Here is an 18353-nt window from a genome sequence, read left to right on the forward strand (position 1 = left end):
GCCGGAGGCGCAAAACCCGCCTCTTCGCCCAGCCCCATCGGTGGGGCTCGGCCCAGAGGGCGGGAGCAGGGAGGGGAGATGGGGTCCTCACCCCCAGCCCCTCCCCTTTCTCCGCCCGGCACAAACCAGGAGCCGCCCCTGCCCTAGCGCCCTCTTCCCCGCCCAGGCAGACGCGACCCGCGGAGTCAAAGCCATTGGGAAAAGCCCCGCCCTCCTCCAGCTACCTCTAGACCCCCAGTCCGTGCGCGGCCGCAAACGGCTGCCGGATGCTACGCATGCGTGATTGCGAGCAAAGCGCATGCGTCTTAAGGGCGTTTGTCCATATCTTGAGTTTTGGGTTGTCTGGACTGGAGAAGGGAAAAAAAGTAAGAAGTTTAAGTACATTGAAACTTTCATAGACAAAGCAAGCACGGCAAAGAGGACACGGACGCGCTCCTGGAAGAAATTGAATCTAATCGTAAGGTTAGCCTAAAAATAGTGACTTATTACGCCAAACCCTTTATTCAAGGAGGTAGGGCATCCTCGTATTGACTGCTGGGAAATGCAGTTTTGATGCTGGCGCGTTCTGTTTGCGACAGAGACTACAGCCCCCACAAACCACTGCGACGTTGCCTGTGGCGGCCTGGGAGTCGACCGTTAGCGCGCTCGGAGACTGAGAGCGTCAGCTTGGTGAGAACTGTAGGCTTGGCTGCCACTTTTCCCTTGACAGGATTTTTCCTTCCTAGGTCCCTCTGAGATTTTGGAGACAAAGCCATCTAGGGTTGCCCTCCTTAGCCCAGGGACTTTTTCTAGTAATCTGTGTGGATAGGACTAGTCCGGGTGCCCAAGCCCGAGGGGCGCGTGGAGGCCAGGAAGTGGGGAAGGTGGCGGCGACCCTAAGAGTCGGAGGGAGCGTCATAAGGCCAGGCAAAGAGGGATGCTGTAGGAAGGGGTACTCCGCGCTGCTGCCTGTGCTTCCGCCCTTTCAAGTGGACTCGTGCGCGATGGATTCGGGAATCCCAGTGCAATTGCACCTCCGTTTGCCATTGCACAAGGGTTTTTCTCAGCTTTCTTTACTCAGCTAACATGACATCCCAAGCAGGGCTTTAAAAGTGAGTTGTGAAATCCATTTTGTATGAGACTAAAGGGAAAAGAATACCAAGAATACCTGGTATTCCTCGGTGTGAATTTTTGCAGGTTTTAAGGGTATTATATGAAAAAAACCATAAAAATACTCAAAATTAAAAAAATTCAACCGTGTGTTTACAAATTGCTATTTTTTAGAAAATCATTCCTCTTAGAAAAAGTTGTGGTGAGCGGATAACCAAATTAAATTTTAATTATTCACATTACAGAATAAATGTGTTTCAAAAAATTTAGCCTTGTTAGGTACTAAGTATACAACAGTGAAAAAGATATCGCTCCTACCTATGAAGTTAGAGTAATGAATGGTTAAACATACAATTACAGTTCTTATTATATCCTTGGGATGGCTAGAGAGAAGTTCATTTAGCCCAGTCTTGGAAAGCCATGAAAATCATCCCAGTGAAAGAGAGGGCCAAATGAACAGCATATGGTAAGGCCCAGAAGTGAGAAGTACGGCACTTTCAGGAAACTGCAATAAGCCAAATCATACATATAATATTTTGGGAAGGATAACTTTCTTTGTATTGATGTACTTTGAAGCTGCAAAGAGACAGGTACTGTGAATTCCAGATAGTTGCTTAAAGTGACCTATCCTCGAGTAGATTTATAGTTTCAAAGAATTGGCCTCTGGCTGGCCGAGTGGCTCAGTTGGTTAAGAGCTCGCTCAAGAGTTTGAGCTCTGAGCAACAGCGGTTCGAGTCCCAGCCCGAGCTGAGCAGCCGCTGAGCTGCCAACAGGTAGCAGGATGGCTCAGCTTAAAAAAAAAGAATTGGCCTCATTTGGAAAGCCTTGCTACATTCTAATTCTACTAGTTTAATTCAGAATTTTAAAAAATAAGAACTTCTTATGAGTATGATTTCACAAAAGAAGCAAAAAAGTCATTCCTTTCTTTGTCTTCTTTTTGGGCTCATCTTCTGTTGTCCAACCCACAAAGAATAGGGTTTCTTAAATCTAGGTCCCCTTTTTACTGCATTGTTGAAACTGATCGCATCCATACCCATGCTTTCACCACCACCTGTGACTCTTAAATGTATATAGCTCCATCCAGCTTCACTTTCAGCTTTCATAGATCCATCTGCTTGTAGCATTTTGATAGCTTACGTTAAAGCCTGAGAACAGTTGGTAATCACAAAACTCCATTGAGTTTGGGTTGGTTTGGAGTTATCTACAAAGGTAAATATGCAGGAATGGCCAGTAAACAGACAGGAAGACCCACTTGTCCTAAGGCCAAGTGAAAGTGATTAAGGAGGAAGGAGCACTAAATTATGTTAAATGCTGCTTTAGGTAAAGTGAAATGAGGATTGATAACTGACCACTACATTTAGCAATGTGAATATCACTGAAGATCTTGAGAGCAGTTTTGGAATAAAAGGTAAAAACCAAATGGGCATTTTATTTAAGAGAGAAAAGGAGAACTGGAGACAGTGAGTGTGGATGCAGCACCTCTGGCACTGTTTTGCTTTTTTGCTTTTTTTTAAAGATTTTTATTGGGGAATTGGGGGAGGGGAGCAGACAAGTTGCTGTCGTTTTGTTCTTCATTCTAGTTGTGGAGGACGTTGCTTCACTGGCCCATGTTGGTATTATCATTGTGCTCTTCCCGGCTGAGGCAGATCTGTCGCCGGACACTGGACGGCTGCTCACAGCGGCACTTGGCAGCTCACACTGGCTGCCAGCCACCCATGGTAGCTTTACGGGAGCACACTGCAGCCTCACTGCAGCCTACGCTGTCAACTCATGGCAGCCCAGCTCCAGGTCTAGCTGTTGTTCACCATCTTAGCTGTAGAGGGCACAGCGTCACTGGCCCTAATGTGGGATCCGAACCAGGGCCCTGCTGCTCAGAGCTGGCGTCCCGAGCCAACTCTTAACCAACGCGCCACTCGGCCGGCCCTGGTACTGTTTTCTTTGTTCAGACTTTTCTAGCCTCAGTCTTTGACTCCTCTTCCTATAGATCTTAGCTCAAATATCACTTTCTCAAAGAAATTTACCTGATCTGATTAAATGCCCCTATTATAAATATACTCATATACCTTTACTTGCTGATAAGTTTACAATTGTCTGTGTGTGCTAATTTGATTAAAGTGTGCCTGCTTCTGAAGCATAAGCATACAAGAGCATTGACTGTTGATTTTTGCTCTTGCTCATCATTTACAGTCCTGAGTACAGTGCCTGGCATCAAGTATGAACTTAATAAATATTTGATGAATGAATGGAAGAAAAATGTAATGACACAAAATTTTCAAAGATATTACATATTTACCTGTTGTTTATAAAACACAAGATAATGGATGGAAGAAGATACTTTATAATGAAAACATTTTAGAAAGTTAGTCTTAAAAGAGCAAAACTTTTATTGCTAATGAATTGTAGTGCTTATCCTCATGAAATAGGATTTGCTAATATTTTTATCATGTTCCTGCATACCTCATCCTGCTACAAGATAGCAGAGTATTTAACAATACTCAAAATGAGTCTGAAGGCTTTGGCTAGAAATAAATGATAAAAATTTATTCAAGGGTCTTAGGGTTTGCAAGTGAGAAACATAACTAGGTAAAAACCTAGGAAGTGTTCTGAAGAAGGTAAAGTTAAGAGTTCTTATAGTAAAAAGTGCATTGTTTAATCAGTCCTGCATTCTTAGCCCTAGGGTTGGTCCAAGATTATCAGTCTGGATGATGGATGCCAGGAGGTCTGGTCACATCTAGTGTTCTGGATAATGGATGTCAGGTGGTCTGGATACGTGAGTCCTTCATGGGGTAATCAGAAGGTTACCTGGAGGTCTGATACATGTTCAGGCATTGTTGCAGGGCTGGAAAGTTCAAAAGTTTAAGCTTCCAGGCTAGTTAAATCAAAATAGAGTAATTTCTTATACCTCAACCTACTTGATTTTAGTAACTTACCAGCTTGACTATAGGGACTTCGTTTTATTGCTTCATAATTTCTCTCTCTCTCTCTCTCTCTCTCTCTCTCTCTCTCTCTCTCTTTCTCTCTCTCTCTCTCTCTCTCTCTCTCTCTCTCAGAGAAGTAAAAATGTATGTACAGGAGTTGCCTCTTTAAATGAATAGTGCTGTAGTCAAGGAAAAGGCTGACTGGCTGGTCTCCAGGAGGCCTTCATTATAAAATCCATTAATGAATTTACTCTTAAAAAAAAATCAGGACACCTCAGGTTTATGGGCTTAGAAACACAATCTTGCTAAGTGTACCAGAGTTTGTAAGACTTTGAGATAAATATAGATATAGACATCTCTGTATCTATCTATAGATAGATATTTGAGTGATATAGACTACTGATGAGTTTATCATGCCAGTTGATTGATATACTTTGAAATATTTGCCAAATAGATAGTGTACTGATTCTTTGACCAAGGGGTTTTCTCTGTAGAAAAATTACATGAGATATCAGCAGGTTGCTTAGGAGCTTGGATTAAAAACAAATGGTGTCACTTCATAGCATTAAGCTGTGAGAACCTCCACAGTAAATAGAGCTTTACTTGCCTCTAGTTTTTGCCTTCTAGGAGTTGCTTTTTCTTTTTCCATTCCTGACAACTCTTCTTTTTGATGAAAATATTCTTTCTTTAAATATGTTAAGACATTTATATTGCAGCCTAGTCTGTGGCCTTACGGCTGTTCTGTCTCCATACGCTAATTTTGCATATATATGCTCTGGTCCATTATAGACTGATTTATAGTTTAGCTCTCAGAGGATAATTTTCTTTCCAAGTTTTCCTAGGCCCAACATGTCATATGGGGTACATTAATCTTGAGCTCAGCAACAAGGTCTGAACTAGAGATGTGTATTTGGAAACTATCAGCCTATTGGAATATTTTGTTTTATTTTACTTTTAAGCTACCATGTCTAAGTGCTTACTATGTTTCAGGCACTCTGTTAAATGCTTTGCATATATATTCTTTTATCTTTACAGAGCTAAAAAAAAAAAATGATCCAAAACTTATTCTTAACCACTATTGACTATGGAGACAATGTAGAATAAAAAAAGATCCAGGGTAGTCTGAAACTAACCAGAGAAAGAAGAGAATAACCAGGAGATGGTCAACCAAGGGATTCGAAAATTTCAAAAAGGAACGACTAGTCAATACACAGAATGCTACTGCCATCATGTCTAGAAAGCTCAAGTTTCTAGGTGATTTGACACTTAGAGTCCCTGTTGCAGTACAATATATGCATCTGGCATATATTCCCATATAAACATTGAATTGCTATGCTGTATTGAGGTAAAGATTGATGGATTTGGGGTGGCCTGTAGGGTAAAACCATGCTGCTCGCTAAGGATAGGAGTCTCCTAAAGGACTGGCATTTCTCTTGTTCAGCCTCTATCAAGAAAAGACAGGTTCCAGATCAGGAAACTATCACTTGGATAAAGGGATTTAAGTGGGGATGAGTAACTCAGGATCTCTCTGAGCTGCTCTTTCGTAGGCTTAGTCTTTAAGGAGGGGTATGGTAGGCATGGATTCTTGGGTGGTGGGTACTAAAATAATGCTCATCAGTTGAAGGTAGATCAGGAACTAGGATATAATGGGGCCTAAAAGCCCCAGAGAGAAAATCCCAACTTCAGATTCACTACCTGGTTTCCTTTTGATGTCTGCGCTTTCTTCTCTAGGCTTGGTCAAGTCTTATTTAAATATTATAACTTTATCTTTCCTGTATCAGGACATATAAGGGAAAGAGTCATATAATCATAGATCTAACTAGGCAAGAGCATTATCAAGGGAGCAGCACCCTTTTCCCAGTGAGGCCAGTGAGGAGGGACAGTGATAGTGAGATTTTTAAGGGGAAAGTGAATTTTGAGGTAAAAAATTGGAACTCATGGGTTTAAGTCATAAGTTCCCCACGTGGAGATTCTTCTTCCATTGTCAACTTCAGAGCATCTGGGTTTTAATAAACAAGGCAATGCAGTTTTTCTATCAGAAATTCATCAGTGACCTTTTTCATTGCGCTTGTTGGGGAATGGAGTGATGGAACCCAGATATTTGCATTCATTTGTTCAGTATTTATTGAAAACCTATTATGGACGAGTTCTATGGTTGGCACTAAGTATACAGCAGCATACATAAGTTCTGTCCTTAAGAACTGCTCTTCAGAAGTGTACAATCTTCATGGATAATAGACCATTCTTTGAAGAAGCTTGGCTAAACATTGAGGGATAGAGATAAGGTAGTAGATGAAGGTCTGTGAGAGAGAATGAAAGAAGGAGGCAGCATCAGCAGGATTTGATGACATTTGGATATGGGAGATGAAAAAAGAAAATGCCTGGGGTGACTACCATCCAGATGGCGAAGAGCAGCTTCTTCCATTAATGAGAATATGGAATATACTAGGAAGACCAGTCTTGGAATGGAAAGATACTCAGTCTAGGTTTGGACATGTTGTTTGGGGGATTTGTGAGCCAGTCAGGTGAACAATACCCAATACTACTTCTTTTTTTTTTTCTTATTTTTCTTATTTGGGAATTGAGGGAGGGGAACAATGCTGGGGAATCGGGGGAAGGGGAACAGACAAGTTGCTGCCCTTTTGTTCTTCAGTCTAGTTGTGGAGGACATCGCTTCACTGGCCCATGTTGGTATTATCGTTGCGCTCTTCCCAGGGGAGGCAGATCGGTCACCAGCCTCTGGATGTCCGCTCACGGCAGCTCTTGGCAGCTCACACTGGCTACCAGCCGCTCACGCTGGCTGCCAGCCACACACGGTAGCTTATGGCAGCCCACTGCAGCAGGGGCTGCAGCGTGTGCCGTCGCCGGCAGACTCATGGCAGCCCAGCTCTAGGCCGAGCTGTTGTTCATCATCTTAGCTGTAGAGGGCAGCGTCACTGGCCCTCATGTGGGATCCGAACCGGGGCCCTGCTGCTCAGAACTGGCATCCCAAGCCAGCTCTTAACCAATGTGCCACTCAGCTGGCCCCCCAATACTACTTCTAAACAGCTTCTGTACATGAAACCCCAACTGTTGTAAGATGTAGCTATAGATTCAAATAGTGAGAAGACCATGGATCTCAGAGTCACAGAATCTTAGATTTGAATCCCTATAGTACTTCTTATTAGCAGTGTGAATTTGGCCAATTGTTTAACTTCACTGTCTTTGGATGTAGGAGATGAGATAGTCTTAGTTTTCCTACCTGTAAAAGGATAGTAGTACCTTAACTTCCCAGGACTATTGTGAAGATTTAATGAGGTAATGTATATAAAATTTTAGATTAGCATCTGACATATACTGGCACTCAAGAAACAGTATCTTTTAAAATGATCATCTTTATGTAGTTCAGTTTGATTGAGATTAATGAAATATTTATGAAGTGCTTTACAGTTGAACTGAAAAATGTTATTTGTATAATTCTAATACTATTGGCATTTGCTAAGATTTTATAATGAGCTCCTTGAATTGTATTTCATTTTTGTTAAGTTTATATTTTGCATTTTAAGCTTCATTTGGGAAAAGTTACCATAAATAAAAATATGGCAATTATGATTTTTCTCCTAAAACAGCAGCATGAGAGATTATATTTCTGAGCAAGGACTCTGTGTCGAGCTTTGTTATAGAAATTTTTAAAAACACCATATTCCCTTCACCTATATGATATAAAAAGAACGTATAGTTTAGGAAAATATAATTACCAATCACGTAAAATTTTATTTAATGTAATACTTTTACACTGTTTAATTCAGAGTTCTCATTTTAATAATGTCTGCCTTATTTTTGCTGCAATGAATAAAGTAAACAAATATTACAGAATTTAGAAGACTGAATTTAGGTTGGTAAATTTTTATAAGTACATTTTATTTATTTTTTTATTTTTTGCAACATTGAAGGGAAATGTATGTAGAAGTGAAATAGTTGGCACTATGTTTTTTTAATTTTTGTTTTTAATTTATTTTTCAATTACAGTTGACATACAATATTATATTAGTTTCAGGTGTACAACAGTGATTAGACATATATCATAAGTACATTTTAGAAGATTATTGAGGAAACAGTATTGTTTAATGGCTGAGAACAGATTGAGATGTTTTACTATCTTTGAAAGAAGCAGCATAGCTGTTCCATGAAATAGAGCATTGACTTTGGAGTTAGACCTTCAAATCTGTGCCTCTGCCATTTACCTTACACAGATTGCTAACCTTTCTAAAACCCCGTTTTCTTCATCTTTAAAATTTAGTATGTATTGTTATCCACTGTTATATTTCTGACCTTTGAGCTTATCAAATTTAAGATCTGCATATGCTATTTTTTTCTACTCACAGTACTATTACCTAAGATTTTCACATGCCTGTCTTCCTCACTGTTTTGGACTCATCCATCTCAAAATCCCTATCATCAGAGAGGGATGGTATTACCTCACCATTCTAGCTAAAGCAGACCGCTTATTACCCTTTCTAATCTTCAAAGCAATTCACTTATCTACTTGAATGTATTTGTTTCATGCTTATTTAGAATATGAGTTCCTTGAGAGCAAGTTCTCTGTCTTGTTTACCACTGTACTCCCAGTGCCTCAAACAGTGATTCATACATGGTAGGTGCTCCCAAAATACTTGACCCATGGCTGGCTATCTACCTCTTAGGCTCATTAAGTAGACTCCATAAAATAATGTATGTAATGCACTTAATTGCTTGGCACCATTTCCTCTGTATGTTTGTTTCTTTGTTTTCCTTTGCCCTATGATTCTAAACAGTTTTGGGACATCTGCTTAACACACTCAAACACACAGTCTAATAATTATAATTATCATTATTAATAGTTAATATTCACAGTGTGTTTACTCTGTGCCTGTGTTGTGCCAGGTGATTAACATGGATTTTCTTTTAAGCCTCACAATAACCCTATGAAGTAGATATTGTTATCCCCATTTTTACAGATAAGGAAACTGAGGGTCAGAGAGTTTAAATAACTTGCCCCGACTCATTTGGATCAATAGCTAGGTTCATGATTGCTAGATCATATGGTAATCTTATGTTTAGCTTTCTAATAAATTCCCAACTATTTTCCAAAGTGGTTGTACCATTTTGCATTCCCACCTTCAATGAATGAGAGAGAGTTCCTGTTGCTCCACAACTTTATCAGCATTTGATATTGTCAGTGTTTTGGATTTTAGCCATAGTAATTGGTAAATAATGGTGTCTTATTTTAATTTGCTATTCCCTAATGACATATAATATTGAGCATTTTTTTCATATGTCTATTTGGTGAGGTGTCTATTCAGATCTTTTGCCCATTTTAAAATTGGATGGTTCATTTTCTTATTGTTGAGTCTTAAGAGTTCTTTGTATATTTTGAACACAAGTTCTTTATCAGATACGTGTTTTGCTAATATTTTCTTCCAGTCTGTTGTTTGTTTTGTCATTCTCTTGACCATGCCTTTCACAAAGCAGAAATTAATTTTAATGAAGGCAAATTTACCAGTTTTCATGGATTGTGCTTTTGGTCTTGTATCTAAAAAGTTATTGCCAAACCCAAGATCACCTAAATTTTGTCTTATGTTATCTTCTAGAAGTTTTACAGTTTTGTGTTTTACATTATCAGTTTATGAACCATTTGAGTTAATTTTTTGTGAAAGATACAAAGTTTGTGCCTGGATTCACTTATATTTGTATTAATAAAGTTCCTGCTGAATCTGAAATTATTAATTATTTTGATCAGCAGTATTAAAAGGTTAGAAAAAAAACAGTGTACTGAATTTTACAACTACAGTATTTCCCCATGTATAAGACACACCCTTTTCAAAAAATTTGGGGTCTAAAAACTGGGTGCATCTTATACAGTGGTTGTATGAGCTCAAAAACAAGCACAAAAAAAGCAGGAAATGCAAGTAAATAATTTATCTACAACCACTGTATAAGACGCATCCTGTTTTTAGATCCCAAATTTTTCGGAAAAGGGTGCGTCTTATACGTGGGGGAATACAGTATATAACTTGTTCTTCATAACTGTTCCTTGGGAAAGAGGTTTGAAGTCAGCTCAAAGATGGGGCCAGGGAGAGCTTTATCTGGAACACATGAGGCTAGACTAGCAGTTCCGTTTCAGTGTTGTCCTACTGTTATCTGTTGTTAACATGTGCAGGTGGCTGAGTGCTGTATGTGCAAATTATTAGGGAGACTTCCTACAATTAGGAATATTTTTCTTCAGTTGAAACACCCCTTCCACTTTGCCGTTTCTTTGCTACTTTTCTGCCTACTCATACAGGTTTGCAAAAATCGACCTGTGATTTCTCTCCAGTAGTTTCACCTTTTTATACTGTGAAATACTGAAGCCAGTGCTATAGAATGCCTGACTTCAATTTAAGTTTTTAAAGGAAGTTTTTCTAATTATCTACCATTTAGTAACATAAGTGGTTTTACCTCCAAATGCTAACTTGGTTTTTTGTATTTTGGCTTGTTTGAAAATAGCCTGTCGACCAAATATATGTGTGTACCATAGTGTGTATGTGTTGCCCAGATGAATAAAAAAGGCTTTTAAATTTTGACTCTTTAGATTTTATTTTTAAGGTGTCCTTAACAAAATTGATTTGAATTCTTTCTTTAATGAGATTGATTTGAATTATGTTCTTTTCAGCCTTGAAAAAGCCTACTTTCAGCAACACTGTCATACATACTATTTTCAGAATACAGTCTTTATCTTTTTCATATTATTTTGCTTCTTCATGAGTAAATCATTTAAATAAAGTTTACTCTTTAATTTCTCAAGTTCTTCTGTCTTTGGTATATCCATATTTACTGTAATGTGCTTTGAATGTCTAAATCTCCAATATTTCTGGCATATTTTAAAATATTTTTTAAAACAATAGACTTGTTTAATCTGTATTTATTTTGCCCTTATTGAAAGATTTGTAAGCCAACTCTAGCATATGTACAATTTATGGCATAAATGTTATAAATCAATCTCACTACTGGCTTCATTCTTATTTTTTTTAACTCTTGTTTTCCTTATCCACATTTTATGTGACTATATACATATCCAGAATATATTAAAATTTGTGTCATTTTAAAAAATATTAGATATTTCAAACAGAAAGAAAAATAATAATGTAATAAATACCCATTTACCTACCTCCTGGAATGAACAAATGTTAACATTTTGCCTCATTTGCTTTATTTATTTTTAATGGAATAAAAAATTTCATGTGTGTGGAAGTGCCCTTGGCACCATAATATATTGTCTTTGTGTTTTAAAATATTTTTATATGAAAGACATCTTATGATACCTATCAACTCTATAACTTGCTTTTTTTCCACTCAATATTATTTCAGAGCTTATCCATGTGGCTAAATGTAGATTTAGGTTTTTTATTTTAGCTGCCATATGGTGTTTCATTTTATGAATATGACATGATCCATTCCCCTGCTAATTTATATTTAAGTTATTTTTTCCTTTTTTCCTATTGCGAGCAAGGCTACAATTAGCATCACTATACATATCTCCAGATTAACATGTGCCATATTCTGTAAGGTTCATTCATGAATACTGAAAAGTGGAATTTTTTAGTTTATAGGGCATCACGATTTTAAAATTATCTTGCAAATTTTTTCATGAGTTTACACTCCCACCAGCAGTTCATGAAAATTTTCATCTACCCACATCCTTGCCAAATATTGACAGGTTTTTTAAAAGTTTTTGTCAATCTAATGGGTGTGCAATAACTTTTCATTGTTGTTTTAACTTGCATTTTCCTAATTACATTGCATTTCCTGAAGTTGAGTTTGTTTTTGGCTTTTGGCTATTTATATTTTCTCATCTGCTAACCACTGTTGTATCTGTTTATTAGAGCTGTTTGTCTTAATGATTTATAGACTAGGAGTTGTTCCTGTAATTTGAGTACTAATCTTTTGTTATATATGTTGATCTTTGAAAAAACTTTGTCAGTGATGTCTTGTTGTATATAAGTTTAAATTTTACATAGTTTTTTGCCACCTTTTCTTCTCCTGTTTGTACATTGTCTTATTATGAAATCTTTTTTACCCAAAGTCTGAGGCATATCTTATATTTTTTTCTAAAGCAGTTAAATGTTTGTTGTTTATATGTAGGTATTCAGTCCAGCTGGAATTTATTTTTGTGTTTGGCATGGAATAGAGATATATGTTTATTTTTTACAATATAAATAGCATGTTATCCTGGCACAAATTGTGAATAGTTTATCCTTTCCCCATGAAAATGCCCTCTGTTTCATATACCAAATTCCCATATATGCCAGAGTCATTTTGTAGACTCTTTTCTGTTCTATTAGTCTCTGTTTCACTTTATGCCAGTATCACTATTTTAATTACTAAAGCTCTATAATAAATCTTAATAGCTAGAAGAGCAGTCCCTTCTCCTTGTTTTTTTACAAAGATTTTACAAATTTTTGTTTGGGATTAGCCCTATATAGTTCTTATAGTTTCTGACTCATTCAATCGTGTGAATATGTTTTAAAATTACACTTTCTAGGTAGATTATCTTGGATTTTCTGTGTAGATAATCATATTACCTACAAATAACAATTTTATTTCTTCATTTTAAATTCTTATTCATCTTCTTTTCCTTTCTGTTTTATTGGTTTGGCAGGATCTCCAGTTCAGTGTTGAATAGTAAAACTAAGTGGGCATCCTTGTTGTCAAATGATGTTTTTAGTATCTGAGGCAAACTTTTGTTCTTGAAAAATAATACTTCTAGTTTGTTTTGATTAGTGTTCTATTTATTGAAGTTATGTTTGTTTGTTTGTTTTTTAGCTGAGCAATCCTGCCACCTCACCTGTTGGCAGCTCAGCAGCAGCACAGCTCGGGCCAGGAATCAAACCGGTGACCCTGTTGCTCAGAGCTCACACTCTTGAGCAAGCTCTTAATCAACTGACCCACTTGGCCGGCCCGAAGTTATAATTTTTTAAATGTAGTTTTTCCTAAGCCTTTGAGTTTAACTTAAAATTTTTACTAGATCGGTTTTTAGATCTTGTAGTTTTTTTTCATGGAAATAAGGACTTTGACTTTTTCTTTGATTAATGTTAGGTTAACTTGTAAGTCTGGGAGGTTAAATCTTCTTTAAACATGTAATAGCACTTATAAATTTAAACTCTTTATGTGTTACAAATTAAATTTTTCAATTTAGCCTATCATGTTTTCTCAAACACTTGAAACAACAATCACCTTCAATTCTACTAAGCAACATCTTCCTAAATAATTAAGCTACTGGTGTAAATCTAATAAATTAGACATATACATTTAATAAATCTTATTTTTAAAATCATTTTAAATTTTTTTAAAAACCCAGTTCCCATTTGTCATTATGACTTGAGTGTTTTCCTTGTTTCTGGCACCTGGACATTTCCCTTTCTTACATGAGAGCTTGGCTGTGTATATTTAAATGTTATATATTATCCTGTATTTAGGTTGGAGGGGAACTTTTCTACTTTATATTAATTCAATATTTTGATCAGAACTTTTCTTATTTTACCTTTTATTGTGTGTAATTTAATAAGTCACTTAAAAGTCTTTCTAGAACAAGGGTATTGTAAATAAATACCTGTTGAAATAATTTAAAATATTATATTCTTTAAATTTTAAAAATCTTCATTTACTATTTATCTGGGTAAAATCATCAAGGTATTCATAAGGGTATTCACTGTAAAAACAAAAATTCTATTGGTACCCGAGGTTTATAACTCGAATTAATGCAAAATCTTCAGTAAAATTGCAACATGTTTACCTCTCTTTTAGTAGAATTTTAGAAATGGACAAAAATCTCAAGGTTACTTAAGTCAACTCTTATTTTTTTATAGAGAGAAAGTTATGGAAAGGTTAAGCTCCTAATTAGGATAAGGTCACAGAACTAGTGAGAACTCAGTGTTACCACCACCACACTAGTCAGCCCAAATGTAATGCCCCTCCAGTAGGTAGTAGTGTTTGGGATGGGTCTGACACCAGGGCTTATTTAACGTTCCTCACTTTTCTCATTTTGTCTCAACCTAATTGCATCTTCTTAAATTCCTCTGTTCAGAAAGGGACACATGGCTGTGAGACCTGTTGTGATATGTTCTATTTTTAGACTTTATTCATTTAGAACATAGGAGATAAATTCTATTTCTTGCTCCAAAATAATTTTATGCCAAGTGTTTGAATTGTTGCTCATTTTTAGTGTTTCTTTTATAAATCTACCTTGTTTCATGAGTTGAGTTAATGGGAAAATATTACAGTATATACTGAATAATTTCGCTATCCATGATTCTATCAGACACTTTTGAAGGTACACTACAATTCTGTGCCATTTAGTCAGATATACCAGAGTGGTTATCTACTAAATCAACTGAGGTTAAATACATGAACACTACAATCTTTAACTCTTTTTTTTTTCTTTTAAGGGTGTCTCTTTCTCTTCCTTTATTCTCCTATACTGGAAATATGAATTTCTATGTGTACAACAAGAAATAATTTAGATAATTAGATAATGCTTTAGATAATTTGCTGTTATTTCTCTCATCGGTTATTTCTTGTTATCAGTTACATATCATAATATTTTGATAGCTGTTTCCTGTGTAAAGCTGCTTTGAAGATTCTATATACATACGTATTACCCAAAATCTTTTCTGTGGAATGCTAATCTCTCAAGAGGATCTCCTCCTCTCCCTCTCCTCCACCCCAAAAAAAAAAAAAAAAAAAAAAGGTTTCTGTTGCAAATAAGTTTGGGAAATGCATGCTCTATCCCTGTTTTAGAAATTCATGGTAATAGTAGAATATTAAATATACTGACAAATTTGCAGGTGAAGAAGTTGGTTAATTTGTTTTACCCATTTTCCCAAATTTATTTGCCTAGAAATCTGTCTAAGGAATAATTCCAGTTAATATCATCTGAAACTAGTATTCTGTAGGACACATTTTAGTAAATACTGTTTAGTAGTACGAATCTGCAGTGAGTTGTAGATCTGTTATCTAATTAGAATACGTATATATTTTTATTTCAAGTCAAGTTACCTTTATAATTTGTTCTCTTCTTTCACAACATGGATCATCCCCTCTCCCCAATCATACCCTTCCCCAGATGAAATGTTTTTATTCATATAGCTCATCTTTATGAACCTCTAGGAAGCACATACTAGAAATACAAAGATGAATAATATGACGTTCAGGGCCGGCTGAGAGGCGCGTTGGTTGGGAGTTGGATTGGGACCCTGGCTCTGAGCGGCGGGGCCCTGGTTTGGATCTCACATTGGGGCCTGGAGCTGGGCTGCTGTGGGTCGCTGGCAACAGTGTGGGCTGCAGCGGGGCTGCAGTTGGCTGCCATAAGCTACCATGTGTGGCCAGCAGCCAGCATGAGCTGCCGTGAGCAGCCGTCCAGTGGCCAGTGACTGATCTGCCTCAGCCGGGAAAAGCGCAATGATAATACCAACATGGGCCAGTGAAGCAACGTCCTCCACAACTAGACTGAGGAACAAAAGGACAGCAGCTTGTCTGTTCCCCTCCCACAATTCCCCAATAAAATCTTTAAAACATATAAAGTTGTGGCTCTTGAAGACCTACCACACTAATTTGATAGAGCAGGGGAGCCATCTATAAGGGGGTACCCCCTCACATCTTTATGTCATTGTAGAGATACATGATCAGCACTTTGCATTTACTTATTAAATAGCATAAGAAAAGTGTTCTTTATATATATTTATAAAGACTATTCATTAATTCTAAGGTGTCAAAGATTGTTAAGACACAGTATTACTTTATGTACCACAATAAAAGAAAAAAGTTGCCAAATATAATTTAAAGGTAAATTCTGATTTCAGATACATAAAATGTATGTATTACATATGCTAATAAGTGTCTATTAACCGTTAAATGAATTTTATGTGTTTCTACTACATTTATTGAATTATGTGCAACAAATCACATAATAAGTCTAGTGGATAATGGAACAATGAATAGGATGTGGTCCCTTTCTCTTAAGAAACTAGAGAGTAAGGCAGATGTGTGCAGACATTGCTAAAATAAAACTGTTAAAGCAACTATAATCCCACAAACTATAATTAATAAATGCATTAAAGATAATGCAAAATTAATAACAGTTGATGGTTTCAAAACCATCAAATTATAAATTACCAGCTTCAAAATCCATCTGTTGTTAATTTTTTATTCTTTCCTTGTTAAAGGTGGTTGGGGGTGTAGTGGGTAGGAGGAAGAACTAGAAGGAAATATTTATTTGCGGGTATGTATGTGTATGTTTTTCTAAAAGAATAGAGTTTATGTTAAAGATATTTTATGTTTTTCTCTGTCTCCACAGTAGGTATATTTCCAGAGAAAACAATTCTGGTAGTTATAGTGTGTGTTTTGTTCGGAAAATTTACAAATTGAATTATGTATAGTCAGCCAAACATGTTTCTTCGTGTATGGATTTATACAAAGGAAAAGTGTTAACCTTAAGCTGCCATCTGTCTGCTGTCAGCAGCTATATTAGTTGGCCTATCCACTGTCAGTGTGTACACACCGGGAATGCAAACTTATTTTAATTTTGGTTTAAGTAAATAGCATTAAGAAAATTAATCTGTGTGTATGTGTAGATAGATACAAAGAGCTATCTAAGGCTAAATAAAATACAGGGAAAATTGGATTAACTATGATTTCTGGAAAACAGTGCAGAAACAGAAAAGACACTCCATTTAGAGTCTGGAGACCTGAGTTTGAATTCTGTTTTTGCCATTTATTAGCTGTGACCTTAGGCAAGTCGGTTAATGTTTTTGCCTGTGTTGCTCATGTGTTCAAAAATGACTGTAACAGTAGTAATGCCATTTTTTAAGGCTGTTAAGACAAAATTTGATGTATAAAGGCTTTTTAAGTTATAATACTTTTCAAGTATTATTTGATATTTAGATTTTGCCTTTTAGTACAGGTATGAAGACTATAAGACTACATACATTTTGCAAAATTGAGTTGAGCAGTTTTGCTTTATTCAAAAAAAAGAAAAGTCAATTTGTTTTAGGTATTTCCTAGAATCTCATTTTCTCTATTAAGCATTTTAGAGGCACTATTTTATTAGCAATGTATAGGCAAATTGATATATGTGTTATTCTCTTACTATATGTACGGTTTCTACGTTTTTCTATGTCTGATTGTCACAGAGCTTTAATAAGAAGTTAACCAAGAGAAATTTTGTTTGTCTGAAAGAGTATTGCAGACTGGAGAAATAGTCTCAAAACATGGTGAGAATTGTAAACTTTAGGACTTTTGTCTCAGTCTAAGCAAAGCTCCAGGTAATTTAGCAATATGTATCAGAAGCATTAAAACTGTCTTTAACCTAATATTACCATTTCTAGACTGTATACTAATAAAAAAATTATTTATTTACTTATTTATTTTTAAAATTTATTGGAGAACAGCTATGGATATTGGTTACATATTGCTTTCATGCTACAATGGCACAGTTGACTCCTTTAAGGAGGGCGCAGCCCACAACGGCCCATGCGGGGATCGAACCGGCAACCCTGGTGCCATCAGCACCACGCTCCAATCAGCTGAGTTAACCAGTCACCCCATAATTTATATATTTATCTACTGCCATTTAAAAAAATACTTTAAAAGAATATATAATGACACAAGAAAATGTTTATCATGTATTATTAAATAGAGAAGCAGTTTACACATTGTGTGGTACAATCCTAACTTTGGTTAATAAAAGACTAATTTATTTAATAGATGCTAACATATTAATATTTTAACAATCTCAGATAGGGAGAATTTATAGTGATCTTTATTCTGTAATTTCCAAATTTTGTAGGGTAAACATATATTACTTTTGTAATCAAACCTCTTTTCAAATTCTCTCACTCAAGCCTCTCAGCTAACACAGTAAAATATCATGAATTTATATATAATGTAAGTATGAGAAGTTGTAGGTGATATTCATGTACATAAGAATAATATTATTAATGATTGAATTTACACCTGCAAATGCCTTCAGCTGTACTTTTTGGTTTCATTGCGGTACAGTCCTTCTCTATCTTTTGATGGATTGTAACTTACAGCTTTTAATCGAGGTTTTTAATTGAAGGATAAAAGTTGGTCATATTAAAGGAGGCTGGGGCTGTCTTTTTTTTTTTTTTTTTTTTTTTTTTTTTTTTTTTAATTTTTTTTAAAGATTTTTTTTTTATTGGGGAATTGGGGGAATGGGAACAGTGCTGGGGAGGCTGCCCAGCTCCAGGTTGAGCTGTTGTTCAGCACCTTAGCTGTAGAGGGCAGTGTCACTGGCCCTCATATGTGGGATCCGAACCGGGGCCCTCTGGC

The 18353-nt window shown here is 36.4% G+C and overlaps 1 protein-coding gene across 6 annotated transcripts in view; it reads left to right on the plus strand.

The window, feature by feature from the left end:
* Positions 1 to 455: 455 nt before the first annotated feature.
* The window catches only part of CEP57L1 (centrosomal protein 57 like 1), a 55999-nt gene continuing 38101 nt past the window's right edge, over positions 456 to 18353 (plus strand). For 2 of the 6 annotated variants that reach the window (XM_019658988.1, XM_019658989.1), the window contains exon 1: positions 456 to 669. In XM_019658988.1, the coding sequence (XP_019514533.1) occupies positions 553 to 669 (117 nt within the window). In that variant the 5' untranslated portion in view covers positions 456 to 552. Of the gene's footprint in view, positions 670 to 703; positions 1092 to 2409; positions 2498 to 18353 lie in introns of those variants that run through there. The other 4 variants (XM_019658993.1, XM_019658991.1, XM_019658992.1 and 1 more) reach the window with 4 other exon arrangements.

This window comes from Hipposideros armiger, unplaced genomic scaffold, assembly GCF_001890085.2.
Source record: "Hipposideros armiger isolate ML-2016 unplaced genomic scaffold, ASM189008v1 scaffold_292, whole genome shotgun sequence".
In the NCBI taxonomy this organism is placed as follows: Eukaryota; Metazoa; Chordata; class Mammalia; order Chiroptera; family Hipposideridae; genus Hipposideros; species Hipposideros armiger.